This window comes from Prionailurus viverrinus, chromosome B2 (genome assembly GCF_022837055.1).
Source record: "Prionailurus viverrinus isolate Anna chromosome B2, UM_Priviv_1.0, whole genome shotgun sequence".
In the NCBI taxonomy this organism is placed as follows: domain Eukaryota; kingdom Metazoa; phylum Chordata; class Mammalia; order Carnivora; family Felidae; genus Prionailurus; species Prionailurus viverrinus.
The window spans coordinates 30,200,826-30,221,421 of NC_062565.1; the positions used below are offsets into that span (position 1 = coordinate 30,200,826).

Here is a 20,596-nt window from a genome sequence, read left to right on the forward strand (position 1 = left end):
GGTTATTTGTTTTTCGGGTGTGGAGTTTGGTGAGCTCTTTATAGATTTTGGATACTAGCCCTTTGTCCGATATGTCACTTGCAAATATCTTTTCCCATTCGGTTGGTTGCCTTTTAGTTTTGTTGATTGTTTCCTTTGCTGTGCAGAAGCTTTTTATTTTCATAAGGTCCTAGTAATTCACTTTTGCTTTTAATTGCCTTGCCTTTGGGGATGTGTCAAGTAAGAGATTGCTACGGCTGAGGTCAGAGAGGTCTTTTCCTGCTTTCTCCTCTAAGGTTTTGATGGTTTCCTGTCTCACATTTAGGTCCTTTATCCATTGAGTTTATTTTTGTGAATGGTGTGAGAAAGTGGTCTAGTTTCAACCTTCTGCATGTTGCTGTCCAGTTCTCCCAGCACCATTTGTTAAAGAGGCTGTCTTTTTTCCATTGGATGTTCTTTCCTGCTTTGTCAAAGATGAGTTGGCCATACGTTTGTGGGTCTAGTTCTGGGGTTTCTATTCTATTCCATTGGTCTGTGTGTCTGTTTTTGTGCCATAGTATTTATTTTTGAAAGACAGAGCACGAGCAGGGGAGGGGCAGAGAGAGACAGAGACACAAAATCCAAAGCAGGCTCCAGGCTCTGAGCTGTCAGCACAGAGCCCAACGTGGGGCTCGAACTCACACACCGAACCATGAAGTCATGACCTGAGCTGAAGCCACTTAAACTGACTGAGCCACCCAGGAGCCCCATGTCTCCTTTCTATTTACTAGCTGGGAGACTGCTCAATTCATGAACAGTTGAAGCCAATTCGACCTTTTAATGTTCTCGGTTGAGGGCGCCTGGATGGCTCAGTCATATAGCATCTGACTTCAGCTCAGGTCATGATCTCATGGTTCATGAGTTCGAGCCCCACATCGGGTGAGGTGAGGTCCCACTTCGGGTGAGCAGAGCTCAAGCTCCACTTCTCTCTTTCCTTCTCTTTGTCTCTGCCCCTCTCTCACTTGCACCCTCTCTCTCTCAAAAATAAAAATAAAATAAAATAATTTTTCTCAGTTGAATTGCTATTAACTAACAGTTAAGTCTCTGAGGGATGCTATGGCTACACTAGAAAAACAGGCTGGTGGTTTGGGTTTTCTGGCTGGTTGGTTTTTAGTCCTTTGTGAGGATCACATAAAGCTGACAAATGTTAGAGATTCTCTCCCCAGAGTATTTCCATGCACAGGGAAATATAAACATTAACATGACACGTCAGTGCATGCAGAGACCCCCTGACGTCTTACAGACCCAGGTGTTCTCCTCCTTGCAAGAGACAGAGGCTGGGCAAACACGTTTTGAGCAATCACTTCACCAGCCCACAACGCCACTGCACTTATTTGTGAGCGTAAACCAGAGTGGACAAAGCTGCATCTAATCACATAGCATCCAGGGAACAAGAGCGATGTCGTTTACTAGAAACTTGCTCCTCCAACTGAGCCTGAGTGCCTGCAGGGCACCAGATCAAGCTGCAGCCTCAGGTCTGTGCTCCGAGAACGGCAATCAGCCGTCCTTTCTCCAGCCCTCACCCCCAGCACCAGCACTGCCCCCCCTACATGAGAATTCCACATTTAGAGTCTTTGGAAGACGCCGCCTCTCTCCATAGAAGAGGAAGGACCTGCTGTCCCAACATCCTTCCAGTTAGACATGGCGTGAGGCTCTGCCAGGCAGGTGACCACATGCTGAACCTGGTGACAAAGAGAAGGTGCAGCTGTGCAGAATGTACTTGCACAGGCGGCATGAGTGGCAGTGTGTCACCCGGTCCCACAAGCAGCAGCGATGTCAGTCCTAGCCGCAGGGGCCAGTGTCCTGCTTCAACGGAGGCAGCAGTGTGAGCAGTGACGTCTGTGCCCAGCAGCAGAGGCCGCAGTTCCTGTGTGAGACCCACCCTAACGTGCACTTGTGGACTCTGTTCCTGGCTGTGTAGCCAAAGCCTATTCTACGATCTTCCCCAAAAGAATACTTTATACACATATAAAATGTATGTGTGTGTGTGTGTGCACAGTACCTTTTGGCTAAGTTTGAACAAGCTTAGATCCCATTGTTTGCTCTGAAAAGTCAATCAGGGAAGTAGTTGCCGAGAGCAAGCATTCCGAGGTGTTCGTCACACTGAACCGCGAACCACTCCCTAGTCCTCCCACCCGACCATACCCCAGGATACGATAACACACATCTCACAACACCACATCTCATACTGACAACGTTATGTCTTCCCTTTCCTCTCCAAAGATTTAAAAAAAAAAAAAAACAAACACACAGTTAAATGTGGCTTTAATGCCCCTCCCCAGGCTGGCTGCTCTGATCGCTGACCTCACTGGCTCCAGATCTGGCTGAGCGCCAGGCCTCTCACAAAATGCACAGGCCTCTCCCCGGACCCACAGACTCAGAGTCCTCGGTGCAAGATCAAGGAATCGCTTATTTTAACGAGCCCTACAAGTGAGGCCGATGCACAGCCGTGTGGGAATCCTCATCTCCATTCTTGCTACTAAAAGTGTAATGTAAAGACCAGCAGCAGCGCCTTGTCCTAAACACAGAAACTTCTATCGTGTTTCCCAGATGCAGAAAACAGTGTGTCATATATCTTGCACACAACACACACAGAGAAGGAGCGATCGGTGCAGAGCACCTCCCTAATCTGGAGGCAGTATCTTTACTAATGTAGCCTCAGACCACAGCAGCTCTGTGGCAGCAACAGCACAATCACCCTTCACACTGCCATTAGTGCCCCTGTGCTCCTCTCACAGCACTGCCCTCCCCCTCCCATCCCCACTCTCACACCAACTCCCCTGCACACCAAGGAGATGCCCATTTTCAAAAACCATCCTCGATTCACAGGTGCTATTTCCCAACCAAATATAAATCTAAGGAGACTCTGCTTCATAACTCCATGACTTGGAGCTGGAGCCAGCACCAGGATCACCAGGGCAGAGGGTGGGCAAGCAGAAGATGGAAACAGAACAAGAACTAATTTAAAATAAGAAATTATGGCATGCTTCCTGTCTGCTAGAATCTGCTCCTCTCAGAAGACTTCAGAAAAGATGGGAAGAACAATCAAGCCCGAGAAGGAGGGCAAGACCTGAATAAGCCTGAAAATAACTTCTGGATACTACAGATTCCTATGCACAGGGCCACCCAGGGCCTTGTGCAGACGCTGACAGGCCAAACATCTCCTTCTGCTGTCACCAAGGAGACACCCACAGGTGAATTAGACCAGAACTCCCACACAAAAAAGAGAACGGGCCTAATGCTCTACAGAAACAAAGAAACAACGAATAAACACCCAGAGACGGGACTGAGGCCCGACCCAGGCCTGAGCCTCAGCTGACCCGGCCATACAATGTCTTGTTGCCCATAGTCCTGGAGGCAGGACGAGGTCTGGGCAATATCCAGATATCCAGGTGATATCTTGAGTGATCACAGTCCCAGAAAGGCAGGTGCTACTGGAGGGACAAAGACAAAAGCGCAAAGAGGTTCCCCAGCTGAGCAGTGACCATGTCACATCCATGTTGTACCAACTGGGCATGAAGCTCCACCACGCTAGGCCCCTCACAGCTTTCTCCTGTCCCCACCCAGAGCAGACTCTGCACACCAAACCTGCAGCTTCTGGGAGGTTCTAAGGGTTTCCATTTCTTTCCCCTCTCAAACTTTAGGAATCTTCTTCTTTAACTAACTGATCAACTCCTCATGACCAGAACTGGAAAAACAAATTCACATCCAGAGCCCTACGTTCAACAAGGAAGTAAGAAGTTGTAGCTCAGTGAAACATAAAGTAAAGACAGGGATGGAGGTGGCCCATTCTCCCTCTACTGGATCATGAAAGCAGACGAGGAAAGAGAACCCAGGTCAGTGTAGGGTGGGGTCATGGAGGCGGGGGGCAGTCTCCCCACCTCCTCACATTATGGTAATAGGAACAAGGACACATGCCGAAGCCCTTTGTAGAAAGAGATATCAGGGGCATTGGTCACAAAGTGGGAAAGTGAACAAATCTTGCATCACTCAGTCCCCCACAAGGCAGCTGGCTCACACTGCAGAAGAAAATAATCATGAACAAATTCAGGTTAGTCATATAAGTGTTGACGTTCTCAATAGCCTACCACATGCTCAAGATATCCTACTCAAAGAATCCCCATTTCCCAGGCATAGCCCCTTTCCCCTCTCCCCTCCCTACTTCAGGCCCTTCAGGGTCTCACCTTTAGCAATGGAGAGAGCCCTGGGCACTGTCACTACCTGCGTTAGAACAAACAGAACTGGTCGGAGCCCCCAGGAGATGAGACTAAAGGAGTAGCTTTGGGGTAGGTGAGCTCCCCACGGGGTCCTGTCTACACTATCCCAGGGTCTCAGGGATCACCCCCTCCATACTTACATGCAGACTGAGCATAACTCCTTTCTCTTCCACCTATGGAAAGAAAATATCACATGAGATGCCACGGAGGAGGCAGAGCCCGAGATCCTAGATGAAACTGATAACCTGGACCACAGGGAAGTTTCCAGAACTGTAACTACAGACCTATGGCAGGATCAGGGGGACATGAAGAAAAGAGGTATCAGGGCTAGACCAACAATTCTCCTGGAGTCTGTCCTCAGCAAGGACCTTATTCTCTGATCTGTGACTGCTGGAAATCAGATCCTATCACCACAATCAAGGTGATAAGTTTGCCCTTCACTCTCACAGAGCTTTACTCCAGAGTGAATGTAGCAATGAGCTGCACAGTGGACAAGCACATGTGCATGGATGGCACTTCCCATAAACAAGGCAGGACGAACTTCTACCTGGACTTGAAACACTACAGAAAGACAAGAAAACTCAGAGCACTCCCCTTCCGTACCTTGGCTCTACCTCCTCCATATGACAGCTCCAACCACCACAGCACTGATGACCACAAAGGAAACCAGACCAGCAACAATGCCCACTATGGGAATGCTGCGCTGAGGAGGGGACTCTGGGAAGAGAGGATAAAGTGAGGGCCTTGACTCCGAGGTCTCAGCCTCAACCCTGCTGAATTTTTCCAGAAGGGCTCCTGAGTTCTCCAAGTTTGGCTCCATACCCAGGTCTCCCCCTGTCCTTACCCCATTTCAGCATGAGGGGCTTGGGCAACCCCCCATGCTGCACATGGCACGTGTATCTCTGCTCCTCTCCAGAAGGCACCACCACAGCCACCCACTTCTGGAAGGTCCCATCTCCCCCAGGCCTAGTGTCCACAAACTCCGTGTCCTGGATCAGGTCCTCCCCATCATGCTGCCAGGTTAGGGTGATCTCCGCAGGATAGAAACCCAGGGCCCAGCACTTCAGGGTGACATCATGGTCAGAAGTGGGGTAGTGGGTGATGTGTGTCTTCGGAGGGTCTGAAGAGAAGGGTCAGAAAATTAAGGAATTTTACAACTGTCTCGGGCCACTGAGGCAATTCTCATGTGGCCATCTTGAGGATGGACAAGAGAGCTGGAATTGGGGAAGGGAGCAAAAACCCAGACACCAGCCTAGACACATAATCTCTTCTTGTTTGGAAAGTTCTAGAATTAGGGTGAGACGGCCCACTGTAGAAGGCAGGTTTCTGAGAGCAGAAAAGAAAGGGATTTCTGGTCCGGACCTGGCTGGAGGCCAAATGACTCAGAATAGGTGAAGTCAGATATCCCAAACACATGGGTGTGGGGCAGAGAACAAAGCCTGAGAAAATCCCCCAAGGTTCCCAAAGCCACCGTGAGCCAAAGGGAAACGCTGATCAATTATTTCAGAAATGGTCTCCTCCTCCATCCCTGAAGAGACTCTATCCTTTAACAGTCTCTAGAAGAAAGACCCTTTGGGGGTCTCTCTGGGACCGGATCTGAAAACCTGAGCAGTCTCCCGACACAGGGGAGGGCCATATACTGCTGTGGATCCCAGTTCTTCCTATCCTCTTAGGAGGCCTCAGCTGGAGGGGAAATCGTGGGAAGCCCCGCGGCCCCTGGTACCTGTGCGCAGCAGCGTCTTGTTCCCCCTCTCCAAGTACTTCCGGAGCCACTCTACGCACGTGACCTGCAGGTCGTTCCTTTGTTGCTCGGCTGCTCCGGCAGCCTCCCACTTGCGGCGGGTGATCTGCGCCGCCGTGTCCGCCGCGGTCCAAGAGCGCAGGTCCTCGTTCAGGGCGATGTAATCCTCGCCGTCATAAGCGAACTGCCAGTATCCTCGGAGGAGGCGCCAATCGGGCCCCACTTCGCAGGAAGACAGCCACTGGATGGTGTGAGACCCTGGCCCCGCCCCCGAGGTCAGCTCCGCCCTGGAGCCCCGCCCCCTCCCCCACCACGAACCCCAGGGCTTAAAGCCAAAACTGAATGGCGGGTAAAAGTGCCCGAGCGCTTTTCCCGGGTTTGGAGACGGGCGGGTCCCGCGGCCTCAGGGTGGTGCTCGGACCCAAAGACTCGGGCAACCCCGGGGATGGGGTCGTGACCCGGACCCGGGTCCGCGTCACTCACCGGCTTCGCTCTGGTTGTAGTAGCCGCGCAGCGTGTTCAGGCTAAGTCGGAAAGTCTGTGCGGTGTCCTTGGCGCCCCGCGTCTCCTGCTCCCAATACTCCGGCGCCTCCTGCTTCAACCAATGCACGCGTGGCTCCATCCTCGGACTCGAGGCGTCGCTGTCGAACCGCGCGAACTGTGTGTCGTCCACGTAGCCGACTTCCAAGTACCGGGGCTCCCCGAGGCTGGGCCGGGACACCGCGGTGCAGAGATACATCAAGGAATGGGAGCCTACGGGCGCGGAGGGTTTGAGACCCCTGCTCCCGGAGCGAGGCCCGGATCCCAGGTGGAAGCGGCCAGGAGGGCAGGGGGTGGGGGGTCCGAGTGGGGGGGAGCAGGGAGGAGTCGGGGAGGGACGGGGAGGACTGTCAGGGTGGGTGGGATTCTGGGGCGGGAGCGACAGGCATTTTCCCTAGGGCCCCGCGTTCCCGCCGGACGGTCCCCTCGCTCCTGCCCCACAGATGCCCTTTCTTCCCGACCCCGCACTCACCCGCGCAGGTCTGGGTCACGGCCAGGGCCCCCGCCAGCAGCAAGAGGAGGGTTCGGGGCATCACGACCCGCATCCTCAGGGTCTGGAGAATAGAAGTCCCAGCGGGTCCGTGGCCAGGACAGGCCAGGGACCGCGGTGACGCTGATTGGCTTCTCTAGACACAGGACAAGCAATGGGAGTGCGAACTGGGGCCGCGTCATGAGTATCCAGGCAAGAAGACCTGGCACAAGTTGAGAGAAGTGAAATGAGCGCGGAGTAGCGGGGAACTGGGCTTTCCCGCCCCAGACCTATCTCAAGCCCGGGACTTTCAAAGCCAGTCTTTCCCAGGGACCCGCGACTTTGCCCGGATTCCTCTCACCTACACAGAGCGCTCTTTGTCACCCTGAGGCCTGGCCCAGGGTCTTTCTGAGGAAACCAGGATAAGACACCAGGTTGGGATCGGCCCCGTTTTGTCCCTTTCCCTTCTGAAATCCCTCGACTTGTGCTGAGCTCCTAGTCCTTACCTCTCCAACGGACTCCTAAAAGAAAACTCACCCCCAGGAAACTGGATGCCAGGAGAGTGAGCTTGCCTGGGAATGGAGGTGGAGGGACATGGATTTTCTCTTTACACCTGAAGTTGTGGTTCAAAGCTCCAGCTAGAGATTCTCATAGAGATCAGTTTCTTTTCTTTTCTTTTTAATGTTTATTTATTTTGAGAGAAAGAGAGAAAGCAGGGAAGGGGCAGAGAGAAGAAGAGAAAGAATCCCAAGAAGGCTCTGTGCTGCCAGGGCAGAGCCCCATTCTGGGCTCGAACCCACAAACCCTGAGATCATGACCTGAGTTGAACCCAAGAATCCAACACTTAACCTTCGGAGCCCCCCAGGTGCCCAGGAATCTAATCTATAAAGTGATTTTGCCCCTTCCTACAGAAATATCTAAACAGCATTGCAATCAAGACTCAAAAAGCTTCTAAGTTGTACTTTCTCAGCTCATCTGTGTGTCCCAGCATTTTTTTTTTTTTTTTTTTTTGGTGGTTGAAGTGAGAAGAAATTCAGTTTACATTTAATGACACAGGTAGATTGAAAGTAAAAGGATGTTTTTATATAGTAATACAGGTTATATGGAAACCAAAATTAAAAGCACAATATTATTTATAGTTATTATAAAGAAAATGAAATACTGTGTATACATTTAACAAAACACATAAAGGATCTGAATGCTGAAAATTACAAAATGCAATTAAAAGAAATCAAATAGAGACATAATATGTTCATGTATTAGAAGAGTCAACTTAGTAGAGATGTCGATTCCCTCCAAATTGATCTATAGGTTTAATGTAATTTTTGCCCCAGCAAAGTTAGACCAGCTTATTCTAAAATTTATACAGAAAGGCATAGTACCTAAAAAGCTAACGCACTCTTGAAAAAGAGGGATAAAGTGAGAAAAGTCACTCTATTTGATGTTAAGTCTTAAAATATAGCTGCAGTAATTAAAACAGATTTTAATTAACTGGCAGATAAATAGACATACAGATCAATGGAACAGAAGAGAAAACCCAGGAATAGCGCCCCCACACACACAAATATGCTCAGCTGACTTTTGAAAAAGGCACAAAAGCAATTCAATGCAAAAGGATAGTCTTTTCAATAAATGATGCCAGAGCAATTGGACATCCATAGACAAAAACACATAAGCAAACAAAAAACTCAAACCTAAATCTCTCACCTTATAATATGAATTTAAAATGTATAATAGAACTTATATATAACATGTAAAATTATAAAATTATTAGAAAAATAGAGGGGCGCCTGGGTGGCTCAGTTAGACGACCGTCTTCAGCTCAGGTTGTGATCTCACAGTTTGTGAGTTTGAGCCCCATGTCGGGATCTGTGCTGACAGCTCAGAGCCTGGAGCCTGCTTCAGATTCTGTGTCTTCCCCTCTCTCGGCCCCTCTCCTGCTCACACTCTGTGTCTGTCTCTCAATAATAAATAAATGTTAAAAAAAATTGTAATCAATAAATAAAAAGAATCTTTGAAATATATTTTGACTGTGGTTATAGATAAACAAACACACATATATGATAAAATTCCATAGGATTAAGCAATTCTGGCAGCGGCCGTCCATGCAGCCGAAGCAACATGGTCTAAGTCAGAGTGGTGGTCATGGTCCTGGAGGTGGCAAGAAGGATAACAAGGAGAAGAAAAAGAAATACGAACCTCCTGTACCAACTAGAGTGGGAAAGAAGGAGAAGTATACAAAGGGACCAGATGCTGCCAGCAAGCTGCCACTGGTGACATGTCACACTCAGTGCTGGCTAAAATTACTGAAGTTAGAATTAAAGACTATCTTCTCATGGAGGAAGAATTCATTAGAAATCAGGAACAAATGAAGCCTTTAAGAAGAAAAGCAAGAGGAGGAAAGATCAAAGGTGGATGATCTGAGGGGGACCCCAGTGTCAGTAGGAAGCTTGGAAGAGATCACTGATGACAATCATGCCATCGTGTCCACATCTGTGGGCTCAGAACACTACGTCAGCACTCTCTCCTTTGTAGACAAGGATCTGCTGGGAGCAGGCTGCTTGGTCCTGCTCAACCACAAGGTGATGCCGTCATATGGGTGCTCACAGATAACACAGATCCCTTGGTCACAGTGATGAAGGTAGGAAAGTCACCCCCAGGAAACCTATGCTGATGTGGGGGGGTTGGACAACCAAATCCAGAAAATTAAAGAATCTGTGAAGCTTCCTCTCACTCATCCTGAATATTATGAAGAGATGGATATAAAGCCCCCAAGGGTGTCATTCTGTACGTTCCACCTGACACACGTAAAACCTTATTAGCCAAAGCAGTAGCAAACCTAACCTCAGCCACTTTCTTAAGTGGTTGGCTCTAGGGGTGCCTGGGTGTTTCAGTCAGTTTAAGCATCTGACTTTGGCTGAGGTCATGATCTGACTTTGGCTCAGGTCATGATCTCACGGTTCATGAGTTAGAGCCCCACATTGGGCTCTGTGCTCACAGCCTGGAGCCTGCTTTGGATTCTGTGTCTCCCCCTCTTTCTTCCCCTCCCCCACTTGCACTCTGTTTCTCTCTCAAAAATAAATAAACATTAAAAAATTTGTTTGTAATGATTTTTTTTTAAAAAGAGTGGTTTGGGGGCGCCTGGGTGGCTCAGTCTGTTGGGCGTCTGACTTCAGCTCAGGTCATGATCTCGCGGTCCGTGAGTTTGAGCCCCGCGTCGGGCTCTGGGCTGATGGCTCAGAGCCTGGAGCCTGCTTCTGATTCTGTGTCTCCCTCTCTGTCTGCCCCTCCCCCATTCATGCTCTGTCTCTCTCTGTCTCAAAAATAAATAAACCTTAAAAAAATAATTTAAAAAGAGTGGTTGGCTCAGAAGTACCTGGGTGATGGGCCCAAACTCCTTCAGGAATTGTTTCAAGTTGCAGAAGAACATGCACCATCCGTCGTATTTATTAATGAAATTGATGCCATTGGAACAAAAAGATAGACTCAAATTCCGGTGGTGAGAGAGAAATTCAACGAATAATGTTGGAACTGTTGAACTAGTTGGACGGATTTGTTTCAAGGGGTGATGTGAAAGTTATCATGGCCACAAACTGAATAGAAACTTTGGACCCAGCACTTATCAGACCAGGCCACATTGACAGGAAAATTGAATTCCCCTGCCAGATGAAAAGACTAAGAAGCCCATCTTTCAGGTCCATACAAGCAGGATGACCCTGACCAATGATGTAACCCTGGACAACTTGATCATGGCTAAAGATGACCTCTCTGGGGCCAACATCGAGGCAATCCATACAGAAGCTGGTCTGTAGGATGAAAGTAACAAATGAAGACTTAAACGAAGACAAAAATCTAAAGAAAATGTTCTTTATAAAAAACAAGAAGGCACCCCTGCGGGGGCTCTACCTGTAGCAACCACATTTGCCTTCCAGGAAATGGTTGGGAATGTGCCGACTCCTCGGAGGGATGGGAAAGTTGCCCAGAGGAACCCATGTTCTAGTTGATCATTCTTAGCAAAACCTCCCATATACCTTTTTAAGCGTGATGTGTAGGAACGTGATGTGTGGCGTGTTGGCCACATCCAGTGCTCTACTCCCCAAAAAGCAAGCTCTTTCTCAGACCAAAAAAAAAAAAAAAAAAAAAAAAAGGAAAAGAAAAGAAAAAGAATTAAATACAGTTAAAACCTTGGATTGCGAGTAACTCATTCTGTGAGTGTTCCGCAAGACAAGCAAACTTTCTAATAAATTTTAACTCGATAAATGAGCAGTGTCTTGCAATACGAGCAGTATGTGACACTGAACATCACATGGTCACAACTGAGCCAATGGTTCTCTGTCTCTCTCTTCATTGGATTGTGGGTGATCATCTCCCATGGCGGATGCTCGGTCTCAGGCCACGGTGTTTGGCAGAAATCAGTGATTTTTCAGAACGTTGGAAGGTGCCCACAACTGGCACTAGTGTATTTTTTGTCACTTCAAAGCACCTATGGACAGTCCTTTGCTTTTCCAGATAAGAGTAAACTTAGGAATGCTTTGCTTCATTCTAGGTCAGGCTGCCTGCAGATATAGACCCTTTCCCCTGCTGCCTCACTGCCAGTTACATTATATACGGTATATGCCAAGGGTTTATTAATATTGTACTGTAGTCAACATCCTTGTGAGTGTATACAATGACCCCCTTGCAGAAAAGGATTCCTTTGAGCCAGTAGATAGCAGTAATTCCCTTAGTGATAGTGAAAGTCATCTGATACAATCACCTTCCTCTCTCTTGTCTCCCTCACACCAGCCATGAAGGTTTTCAAAGGTAAGTGCAGGTTAATTTGTTTATTTTTCTTTATATTTTGTATTTTCTTTATTATTTTATATTGTATTACAGTATTGTAATCATTTTTATATGAATATTATTGGGATGTGGAATGAATCATCTGAGTTTCCATTATCTCTTGCGGGGAAATTTGCTTTGATATACAAGTGCTTTGGATTATAAGCATGTTTCTGGAATGAATTATGCTCACAAACCAAGGTTTTGCTGTACATACACAGATGAATGCAAGTAAAACTGGGGAAATCTGAGTAAGAACAGTGGATTGTATCAATGTTAATATCCTGGTTTTAATATTGACTACAGTTTTGTGAGGTGTTACCATTGAGGAAAACTGAGTAAAAGTTGCTCAGGACGTATATTATGTCTCATAATTGCACATGAATCTTCAGTTATCTCAAAGTAAAAAAAAAATTAATTTTAAGAAGCACTTGCAAAAAACCAAAAACAACACAACTCTCATGGCTCCCAATTAAAGCCCAAATTCTTTAGTTTCATATTCCCATCTCCTTACAAAGAGACCTCAAATCCCCTTTCAAATCTCACCTTCCACAAGCCTTCTGCACACACTGCCTTAATAAATTGGATATTCGTGGGACACCTGGGTGGCTCAGTGGGGTTAACTGTCCAACTCTTGATTTCAGCTCAGGTCATGGTCTCACAGTTCCTGAGTTCAGCCCCACATCAGACTGCACTGACAGTGCAGAGCCTGCTTCTGACCCTCTGTCTCCCTCTCTCTACCCCTTCCCTGCTCACTCTCTCTCTTTCAAAAGTAAATAAATATTAAAACTATTTTTAGGGGCGCCTGGGTGGCTCAGTTGGTTAAGCGTCTGACTTCAGCTCAGGTCATGATCTCACGGTCTGTGAGTTCGAGCCCTGCATCAGTCTCTGTGCTGACAACTCAGAGCCTGGAGCCTGCTTCAGATTCTGTGTCTCCCTCTCTCTCTGACCCTCCCCCGTTCATGCTCTGTCTCTCTTTGTCTCAAAAATAAATAAACATTTAAAAAAAAACTATTTTTAAAAAAAATAAAAAACTAAGGTTCAAAAACTGAGAATTAGGGAATAGAAGAAAATGTTTCTACTTTTCATTTTCCTGCTGTTACCATTAAGGAACTGGAAAGAGGGGTTGCCTGGAGGAAACAGAAACCTCAGAGACGGCCCAAGCACCCCTGAGCTCCCCTGTCCTCCAAATAGAAGATTTTAGACAATAACTAAGAGGATTGTATAACAATATTGAGTGAAAAAATTAATTTTTTAAGAGATGAATGCTGAAGTACTTAAGGGATAAGGGTCTTGAGATTGGTAAGTAATTTTCAAATATTTCTGCAGAATTACAGAAATAGAATTTATTGCCAAAAAAGAAAAGAAAATAAATTTTAAAACCTAAAAAAATAAATACAATGTATTACACGTATGAGGCAAATATTAAATTGACTAAGTCTAGGGTGCTAGGGACTATTCTTTCAAACTTTAGGTACATTTGGAAACTTTCACAATAATCTGGAGAAAGTTGTTCAAATCGTTCATAAAGACCTGGGACATGTTCACAACATAATGTGGAGTGAAAATTAGGCATCGAAGTGTGTGTGTGTGTGTGTGTGTGTGTGTGTGTGTGTGTTACCAAATCCAAGTTCAGCTGCTGGTAGCCTGAAAGATCCTTACTTAAGAGATGAGTTCTGATTGGAAAGGAATTTGAGCTTTATCCAGGAGGCCAGTAACCCAGGGAGAAGGAAGACTCTTGACCAAAAGCCAACTCTAAGGTTTCTGCCTGGCCCGGGGGTTTTGAAAGGGGTTCAGGGTACTTAATCAGCAAAGGGAATGCAGTGGCCTGCAACATTTCTTAACCACGTGCAGACTGGATGGGGCCAGTTCCAAATAGTCTCTGTGCAAGGGGTTTGTGTGAGAGTCTGGTTCTTGTTGCATGATGTGCAGGAGGACTCTGTTCTTTCTGCAAGAGAGGGCCAGGTCTACAGATAACAAAGGGAGGTCGTGAAATCATTTGTGTGACCTAAAAAAAAAAAAAAAAAAGAACAAACATTTTGCTAAAAGAATTGCTAGACTAATCAGAAAGCTGAGGCAGCTTCTAACAGACTTGCTGGCCTCTGCAGCCTGGGAAAGCTCTGGTCCTTCATTCCTCAAGGCCAACTGTCTGCAAAGCTCCAAGAAAATCAGTTAAATTAGTTCTGTTACAGATCAAGGGCCGTAGGTCAGCAAGTAAGGTGTGTGTTAAACTTGAAGTAAGCCCTTAAGACCGGCTAGAGTGACGATACGTGTTCTGTGTGCAGGTGTCAGTGTGAGTGACGGTGTCTGTGTATTGGTGTGTAGCAGTGTGCATGTCTGTGAGTCAGTCTGAATGTGCATTCGCTAATTCATTCACTCAATAAACGTTTTAAATTCAACAATCAGGCACTTGCAACACAATGGAGATACAGCTGTGAACAATCAAAATCTCTACTCTTGTCCTCTTGTAAAGCTTATATTCTCGAGGAAGGGCAGACAATAAAGAATGAAATATACTTTAAAATGTGTATCAGTGAACAGGGTGTGAACAAAGGCAAAGAGGGCAGGGGTCAGAGGGAGGTGGGAGGGACAACACGGGGAGGCTAGTGCAGGGAGGGCCTCTCAAAGAGGACGTTGGAAAAGAATGTCAGGGAAGGAAGTGCTGTCTGAGAGATATGTTTTCAGGCCAGGAAGGGCAGTGAAGGCTCTGAGGTGTGAACACCCTGGGCGTGCGGGAGGAACCAGGCAGTGGAGGGCCTGGATATGGGCCCATCACACAGACACAGCCGAGCAAACTGTACATTCACTGGCAAGGGTCATGCAGATGAAAGGGATTTTTAATGTAAAATATTTTGAAGAGATCATTCAAATTCATTCCAAAGGGCTTGCAGGAGGAAAATTTCCTCCCTTCCAAGAACCCAGGGGCCCCGGTCCCCTGCCAAAGATGCACAGGTCGACCAACTTCTCATGTATCCTTCCTGAGAAAAAGTTATACAAATGTTATTGTGGGCATCAAGAAAGAGTACTGAAAAGAAGTAGGAAAAGGAAATGTTGTCATCAAGGAGCTGCAGAGATGAGTCGTAGCGGGGAGGTGGAAACCTCAGAGACGGCACAAACCTCAGAGATGGCACAAGGCTCCTTGAGCTCTCATCTCCTTCAATCCCTGCTCCATTCCTGACCTTGACACCTGGGGCGTCCAGTGCTGCTCAGAAGCTGATTCACGCCCCTGTTGAAGATGCCCAGCCTTCAGGTCAGCCTTTTCTGAGCAACTTACAGCCCAGACCCTCCCAGGCTGCTCAGTGCAGCAGCAGCGCCCCCGTGTGGTCACAGAGATGAGGACCCAGCTCCCTTTCTCTTGCTCAGCCAGGACCTCCCAGGGTCGCCCTCTGCTCTCCCAACCAAAATAGGGCTTTGAACACAAGAGTTGCCCCTGTCCGTGTCAGGTTTGGGTGCAAAATGTTTCCCAAAACCCAAAATAACCTAGATGTTTCCACTGAGTGCCCATTGGTTCTGCACGGCACGGCAGAAGGTCTCTAGGCGATAGCAGCTGGTTCCCAGGTCTGGGATGGACCCCACAAAGAAACTGGGTGCCCTACTCCAAAGATAGGACTTAAGATTCCTAAGGCCCTGTCACTTCTGCCGCTGCCTCTGGGGCTGGACTCAGTTCAGTAAGTCTCAGAACGCGTCATGAAAGATGAGAGGCAGAAGTCTGCAGTGCACTGGGTCTAGAAAAGGGAGGATGCTCCTGGGGAAATGAGGCTAGGGTGTAAATAAGGACATCAGAGGGGAAGATGTTACAAGGAGGGAAGAAGGAGTCAAGGGAACGAGTGGCACGGGAAGGGCTGGCCTAAGGAACACCTGTTTGTGTTTACAGAGGGCTCTCTGGGTACTGGACCATAGAGAGTGAAGGGCAGATGTGGTGCCAGCTCTGTAGGGACCAACCCTGATCCCAAACTCCCACTCCCTATGTTAATATTTCATGACCAGGGCTGAGCCCAGACCAGAGCAGCCAGTTGTCACGGCCTTCAGTTGTCCCTTCCTCCTCTATGAGGAGCAGGGGCCTGCACACCAAGCTGAGGCACACCAGGCCTGAGGACCGTGTGTTGAACATGCAGTGTGGGCTGGACACCAATATAGGCTACAAGTACATGAGCAATAGGACCCAGGGTACTGACCACCCATTTCCCAGTAACAGTCCCTACACCTTCCATAACTCACCGCCGAGGAGTCTGGGGTCCTGCACTTTTCCTCCCTGGTGACCCAAGTCCCCAGACCCTCAGACTGGACCCCTCAGGCCCTGCTCTCTGCTACCCCGCAGACCCTGAACTGAGAAGCTCATGCTGCTTCCCCAGTCCTAAATCTCATTTCTACCCTGACCAGTGACCCAAAACCTTGGCGGTGCTATAGACTGTGCCCCACCCCCCAATTCATATGTTGAAATCTACTCCCCAGTGTGATAATATTGGAAGGTGGGGCCTTTGGGAGGTGATTAAATCATGAGAGTAGAGCCCCAATGAATGGGATTAGGGTCCTTATAAAAGAGACTTCAGAGAGTGTGTTGTTTAAGGCACCCAATGTGTGGTATTTTGTGACAAACGCTCAAGCAGACCAAGACAAGCTCCAAAACCAGCCCCCACTCAGCTCTCTCTTTCAGTCCCAGACACACTTTAAGGAATCTGGTCACAGGATTTATTCATTTCTTCGCAAATATTCAGTGAGTGCCTCTGTGCCAGGCATGATTCTAGGCCTGGTAGTCATTTAATCAAAACAGACAAAACACCTGCTCTCCTGACATGGTCTGACAGGAAAAACAGACGATGAATAAAAACATAATAAGAGTATTACTGTGGTATTATATACTATGTGTTCCTGTTACGTGTTGCTAGGTAGCAGTCCCAAATAATCCCTTTTCAGTAGCTCTCATTCTCTGCATTCACTGGGCTCAGCAGGAAGCTCTTCGGCTCCCTGTGACATGGTCTGGGGCTGTAGTCATCTGGAGGCCCAGCCAATCCAGAACATTCAAGAGCATTCTCTTATGAGGCTGCAGGCAGTACTGTCATCAGCTGGCAGCTTTCTGGGGCTACTGGCAGGGTGATCTAGGCTCTCCTCCACCTGTTCTCCACATGGCTTGGCTGCTCCCAGCTCAGCACCTGGGTTCCAGGAGGGAGTGTTTCAAGCAGCCAAGTCAGAAATCACAAGCCATTTTATGTCAGAAACTCAGAAATCAAGCCGTATTACCGTCTCATGTTCTAGTCATCAAAACCAGTCATTGGGGCGCCTGGGTGGCTCCGTCAGTTAAGTAGCCGACTTCGGCTCAGGTCATGATCTTACGGTCCGTGAGTTCGAGCCCCACATCGGGCTCTGTGCTGACAGCTCAGAGCCTGGAGCCTGTTTCAGATTCTGTGTCTCCCTCTCTCTGACCCTCCCCCATTCATGCTGTCTCCCTCTGTCTCAAAAATAAATAAACGTTAAAAAAAATAATAAAAAAAAAAACAGTCATTGATGGGGCACCTGGGTGGTTCAGTCAGTTAAGCAGCCGACTCTTTTTTTTTTTTTCAATATATAAAATTTATTGTCAAATTGGTTTCCATACAACACCCAGTGCTCATCTCAAAAGGTGCCCTCCTCAATACCCATCACCCACCCTCCCCTCACTCCCACCCCCCATCAACCCTCAGTTTGTTCTCAGTTTTTAAGAGTCTCTTATGCTTTGGCTCTCTCCCACTCTAACCTCTTTTTTTTTTTCTCCCCCTCCCCCATGGGTTTCTGTTAAGTTTCTCACGATCCACATAAGAGTGAAAACATATGGTATCTGTCTTTCTCTGTATGGCTTATTTCACTTAGCATCACACTCTCCAGTTCCATCCACGTTGCTACAAAGGGCCATAATCCGTTCTTTCTCATTGCCATGTAGTACTCCATTGTGTATATAAACCACAATTTCTTTATCCATTCATCAGTTGATGGACATTTAGGCTCTTTCCATAATTTGGCTATTGTTGAGAGTGCAAGCAGCCGACTCTTAATTTCGACTCAGGTCATGATCCCAGGGTCACAAGATTGAGCCCTGCATTGGGCTCTGCGCTAAGCGTGGACCCTGCTTAAGAATCTCTCTCTCCCTGTCTCCCTGCCCCTTCCCTGCTCATGTTCTCTCTCTCTCTCTCTCTCTCTCTCTCTCAGAAACAAAAGTCATTGATTCAAGAAGAGGGAAATCAGGCCCCACTTCTAGATAGATGGTAAAATACTATAGATGGCCATCTTTGGAAAAGAAACCTTCAAACTATGTTAGTGATTAGAGACTTAGAGGAAAAAATAACACAAAGTTGACGATCAATGCAAGGTGATGGGCACCTGGGTGGCTCAGTCAGTTAGGCGTCTGACTTCAGCTCAGGTCATGATCTTGCGGTTCGTGAGTTCAAGCCCCACATCGGGCTCGGTGCTGACAGTTCAGAGCCTGGAGCCTGCTTCAGATTTTGTGTCTCCCTCACCCTCTGCCCTTCCTCTGCTCTCTCTCTCTCTCTCTCTCTCTCTCTCAAAAATAAACATGAAAAAAAATTTTTTAATTTATTAAAAAAAAAAAAAGACATGTATGGAGAACTGGCCATCATACACTAGGGACTACAGGCTGCACTGAACAAACTCCAATGTGGTACTGAAATGGGAGCTACTTCCTTGCTTGTGTGAGCTTCAGGAGCTCTTGGAACTTCTTTGTCCTCTTGAGAAAAGTGACATGAGCACCCAGTACCCAGATCTTGGTCTCTAAATATCATTCTCCAATAAAAGGAACCAGGGTTCCCGAGAAAAAAAAAAAAGCTGACTCTATGGCCAAGACAAGAAACACTACAGGATGAGCCTAGGATGTCTTGTGATGCCAGGGAGGAAGTGCACCTCCCCCAAAAAAGGACATGTCAAAGGGACACAGGGGCCAATGTGAAAGAACTCCCTGTGGACAGGGCTGGAACAATAGGAGCAGCAAAATAGCCATAGATTGGAACCCAAAATATTTTTTAAAATATTGAGCCCATAGAGATATATATAAATGATTGATACATTTAAAAATGGGGAGAAAGGGGTGCCTGGGTGTTTCAGTCAGTTAAGCATCCGACTTCGGCTCAGGTCATGATCTCACCACTCGTGAGGTCGAGCCCCACGTCGGGCTCTGTGCTGACAGCTTGGAGCCTGGAGCCTGCTTCTGATTCTGTGTCTTCTCTCTCTCTGTCCCTCCCCAACTCATGCTCTCTCACTCTCAAAAATAAACATTAAAAACAATTTTTTAATTAAAAAAAAATAAAAATGGGGAGAAAAAAGACAAATCTTCCTTACAGAATAATTCCAAGTAACATATGAGAATTCCCTTCCCAGGAGGTGGAGCTTGATTGCCCTCCCCTTGAATGTGGGCTGGACTTCGTGACTCACTTCCAAAGAATAAAATATAGAAAAAAAAAAAATTACTACTAAATGCAAAGTTACTACTTTATAGTAGAGAAGTGTGGCAAAAATAACTTTAACCAAGTATTTCTAATAAAACCTTGAAGATCACCTATGACAGGAACAAAATTGCCGAGCACGCTAAGTGGACTTCAATATTTCTAAGTACCCCACCTCCACAAGAGTTTCATCTGAAGGACACAGTAATTCATGTCAGTCACCTCAGTCTGCCAATCCGCTGGGTAAGCATGCAGTATCAGCACACTGGCCTCAGGGAGCTCTGCAGCCCTTTGACCTTGTGGATGATGCTTCCCATAATCCTCTGCTTGTGCCTGGCTGAAGACAGGCTCTTCCTACAAAAGCCAGGCCCAACTCTCATTTGATTAAGTGTCTATTAGCCATAAAGCCTTTTCCCATAAAGGGGCGGGGGGGGGGGGGGGAGACTCTATTAAGACACTGTGAGACACCCAAGAATAACAAAAATAAATCTACACCGTAACATAAATTTAGGTAATCTAGCTTACATATATTTCCATGATTTCCATGATTTATTTCCATGATTATGAGATCCAAAACTCATTCAATAGATTTGAGCTGACTCAAGTAGCAGACTTTCTTTTATACCAATTCTCACAGATGAACAAAACCCAAATCCATACTCTATTTTAACTCGGGGTTTAGGACCACCCACTGCAAAGTATTGGAGGTTAGTCCATTTTAGAGTTCATAACCTAAAATAGAACCTCAGATGCCTAGTTTTCAGAAAGGATATTTTGCTATTAGTGCATCATTTAGATTGTCTTACAGAATTTATTTGTTGTATTTTCTTAATGGCTACTAATCTTGCTTTTAATTTATAAATGTGGTTAGTTTAGCTTCAATGTTATTTGCTTATAGTTTAACCTTATACTGGATAGTTTCCCACAACCATAACAGTAGTTAGGGCCTCTTGTGTTCTAATAATTAAGACTTTAAGGGGCGCCCGGGTGGCCCAGTTGGTTAAGCGTCCAACTTCGGTTCCAGTCATGATCACATGGTTTGTGAGTTTGAGCCCCGCATCAGGCTCTGTGCTGACAGCTCAGAGCCTGGAGCCTGCTTCACATTCTGTCTCTGTCTCCTTCTGCCCCTGTCTCTCTCTCTCACAAAAATAAACATTAAAAAAATAAGATTTTAAGCCATGCATACACTGCAAGTCAAATATGAATCATGCATAACCTTATCACTAAGAAATATGAAGAAGCTTCTTTTCCTCCTCAAATCCTACCAAAGTTCTTGGCTCTTCCACTTAAAAGTGGGAACATGTCAGCTAATGGGGAATGTGGGGGTCTTTGGCCTCATCTAATGTTGCTTCAGCCCCCCCCC

The 20,596-nt window shown here is 46.9% G+C and overlaps 1 protein-coding gene and 1 pseudogene across 5 annotated transcripts; one reads left to right on the forward strand and one right to left on the reverse strand.

Annotated features, from left to right (window-relative positions):
* Positions 1 to 606: 606 nt before the first annotated feature.
* LOC125165316 (patr class I histocompatibility antigen, A-2 alpha chain-like) lies at positions 607 to 7,184 on the reverse strand. 5 transcript variants are annotated; one of them, XR_007152063.1, is made up of 8 exons: positions 6,989 to 7,170; positions 6,460 to 6,729; positions 5,959 to 6,234; positions 5,080 to 5,355; positions 4,839 to 4,952; positions 4,376 to 4,408; positions 4,203 to 4,239; positions 1,677 to 1,700 (listed from the first exon to the last, which is right to left on the reverse strand). XR_007152063.1 is itself a non-coding variant. In XM_047858037.1 (7 exons), exons 1-5 carry the CDS (start codon positions 7,059 to 7,061, stop codon positions 4,846 to 4,848), a joined length of 1,002 nt encoding a protein of 333 aa, XP_047713993.1. In that variant the 5' UTR covers positions 7,062 to 7,170; the 3' UTR covers positions 607 to 1,700; positions 4,376 to 4,408; positions 4,839 to 4,845. The 5 variants fall into 5 exon arrangements, 3 of the variants coding, with proteins under 3 accessions (XP_047713993.1, XP_047713992.1, XP_047713994.1); XR_007152062.1 differs by lacking the exon at positions 1,677 to 1,700 and adding an exon at positions 1,999 to 4,037; XM_047858037.1 differs by lacking the exon at positions 4,203 to 4,239 and having other exon boundaries at positions 607 to 1,700.
* A 1,863-nt stretch (positions 7,185 to 9,047) lies between these two features.
* On the forward strand, positions 9,048 to 11,042 carry LOC125165317 (26S proteasome regulatory subunit 4-like; annotated as a pseudogene).
* The last annotated feature ends 9,554 nt before the right edge of the window (positions 11,043 to 20,596 follow it).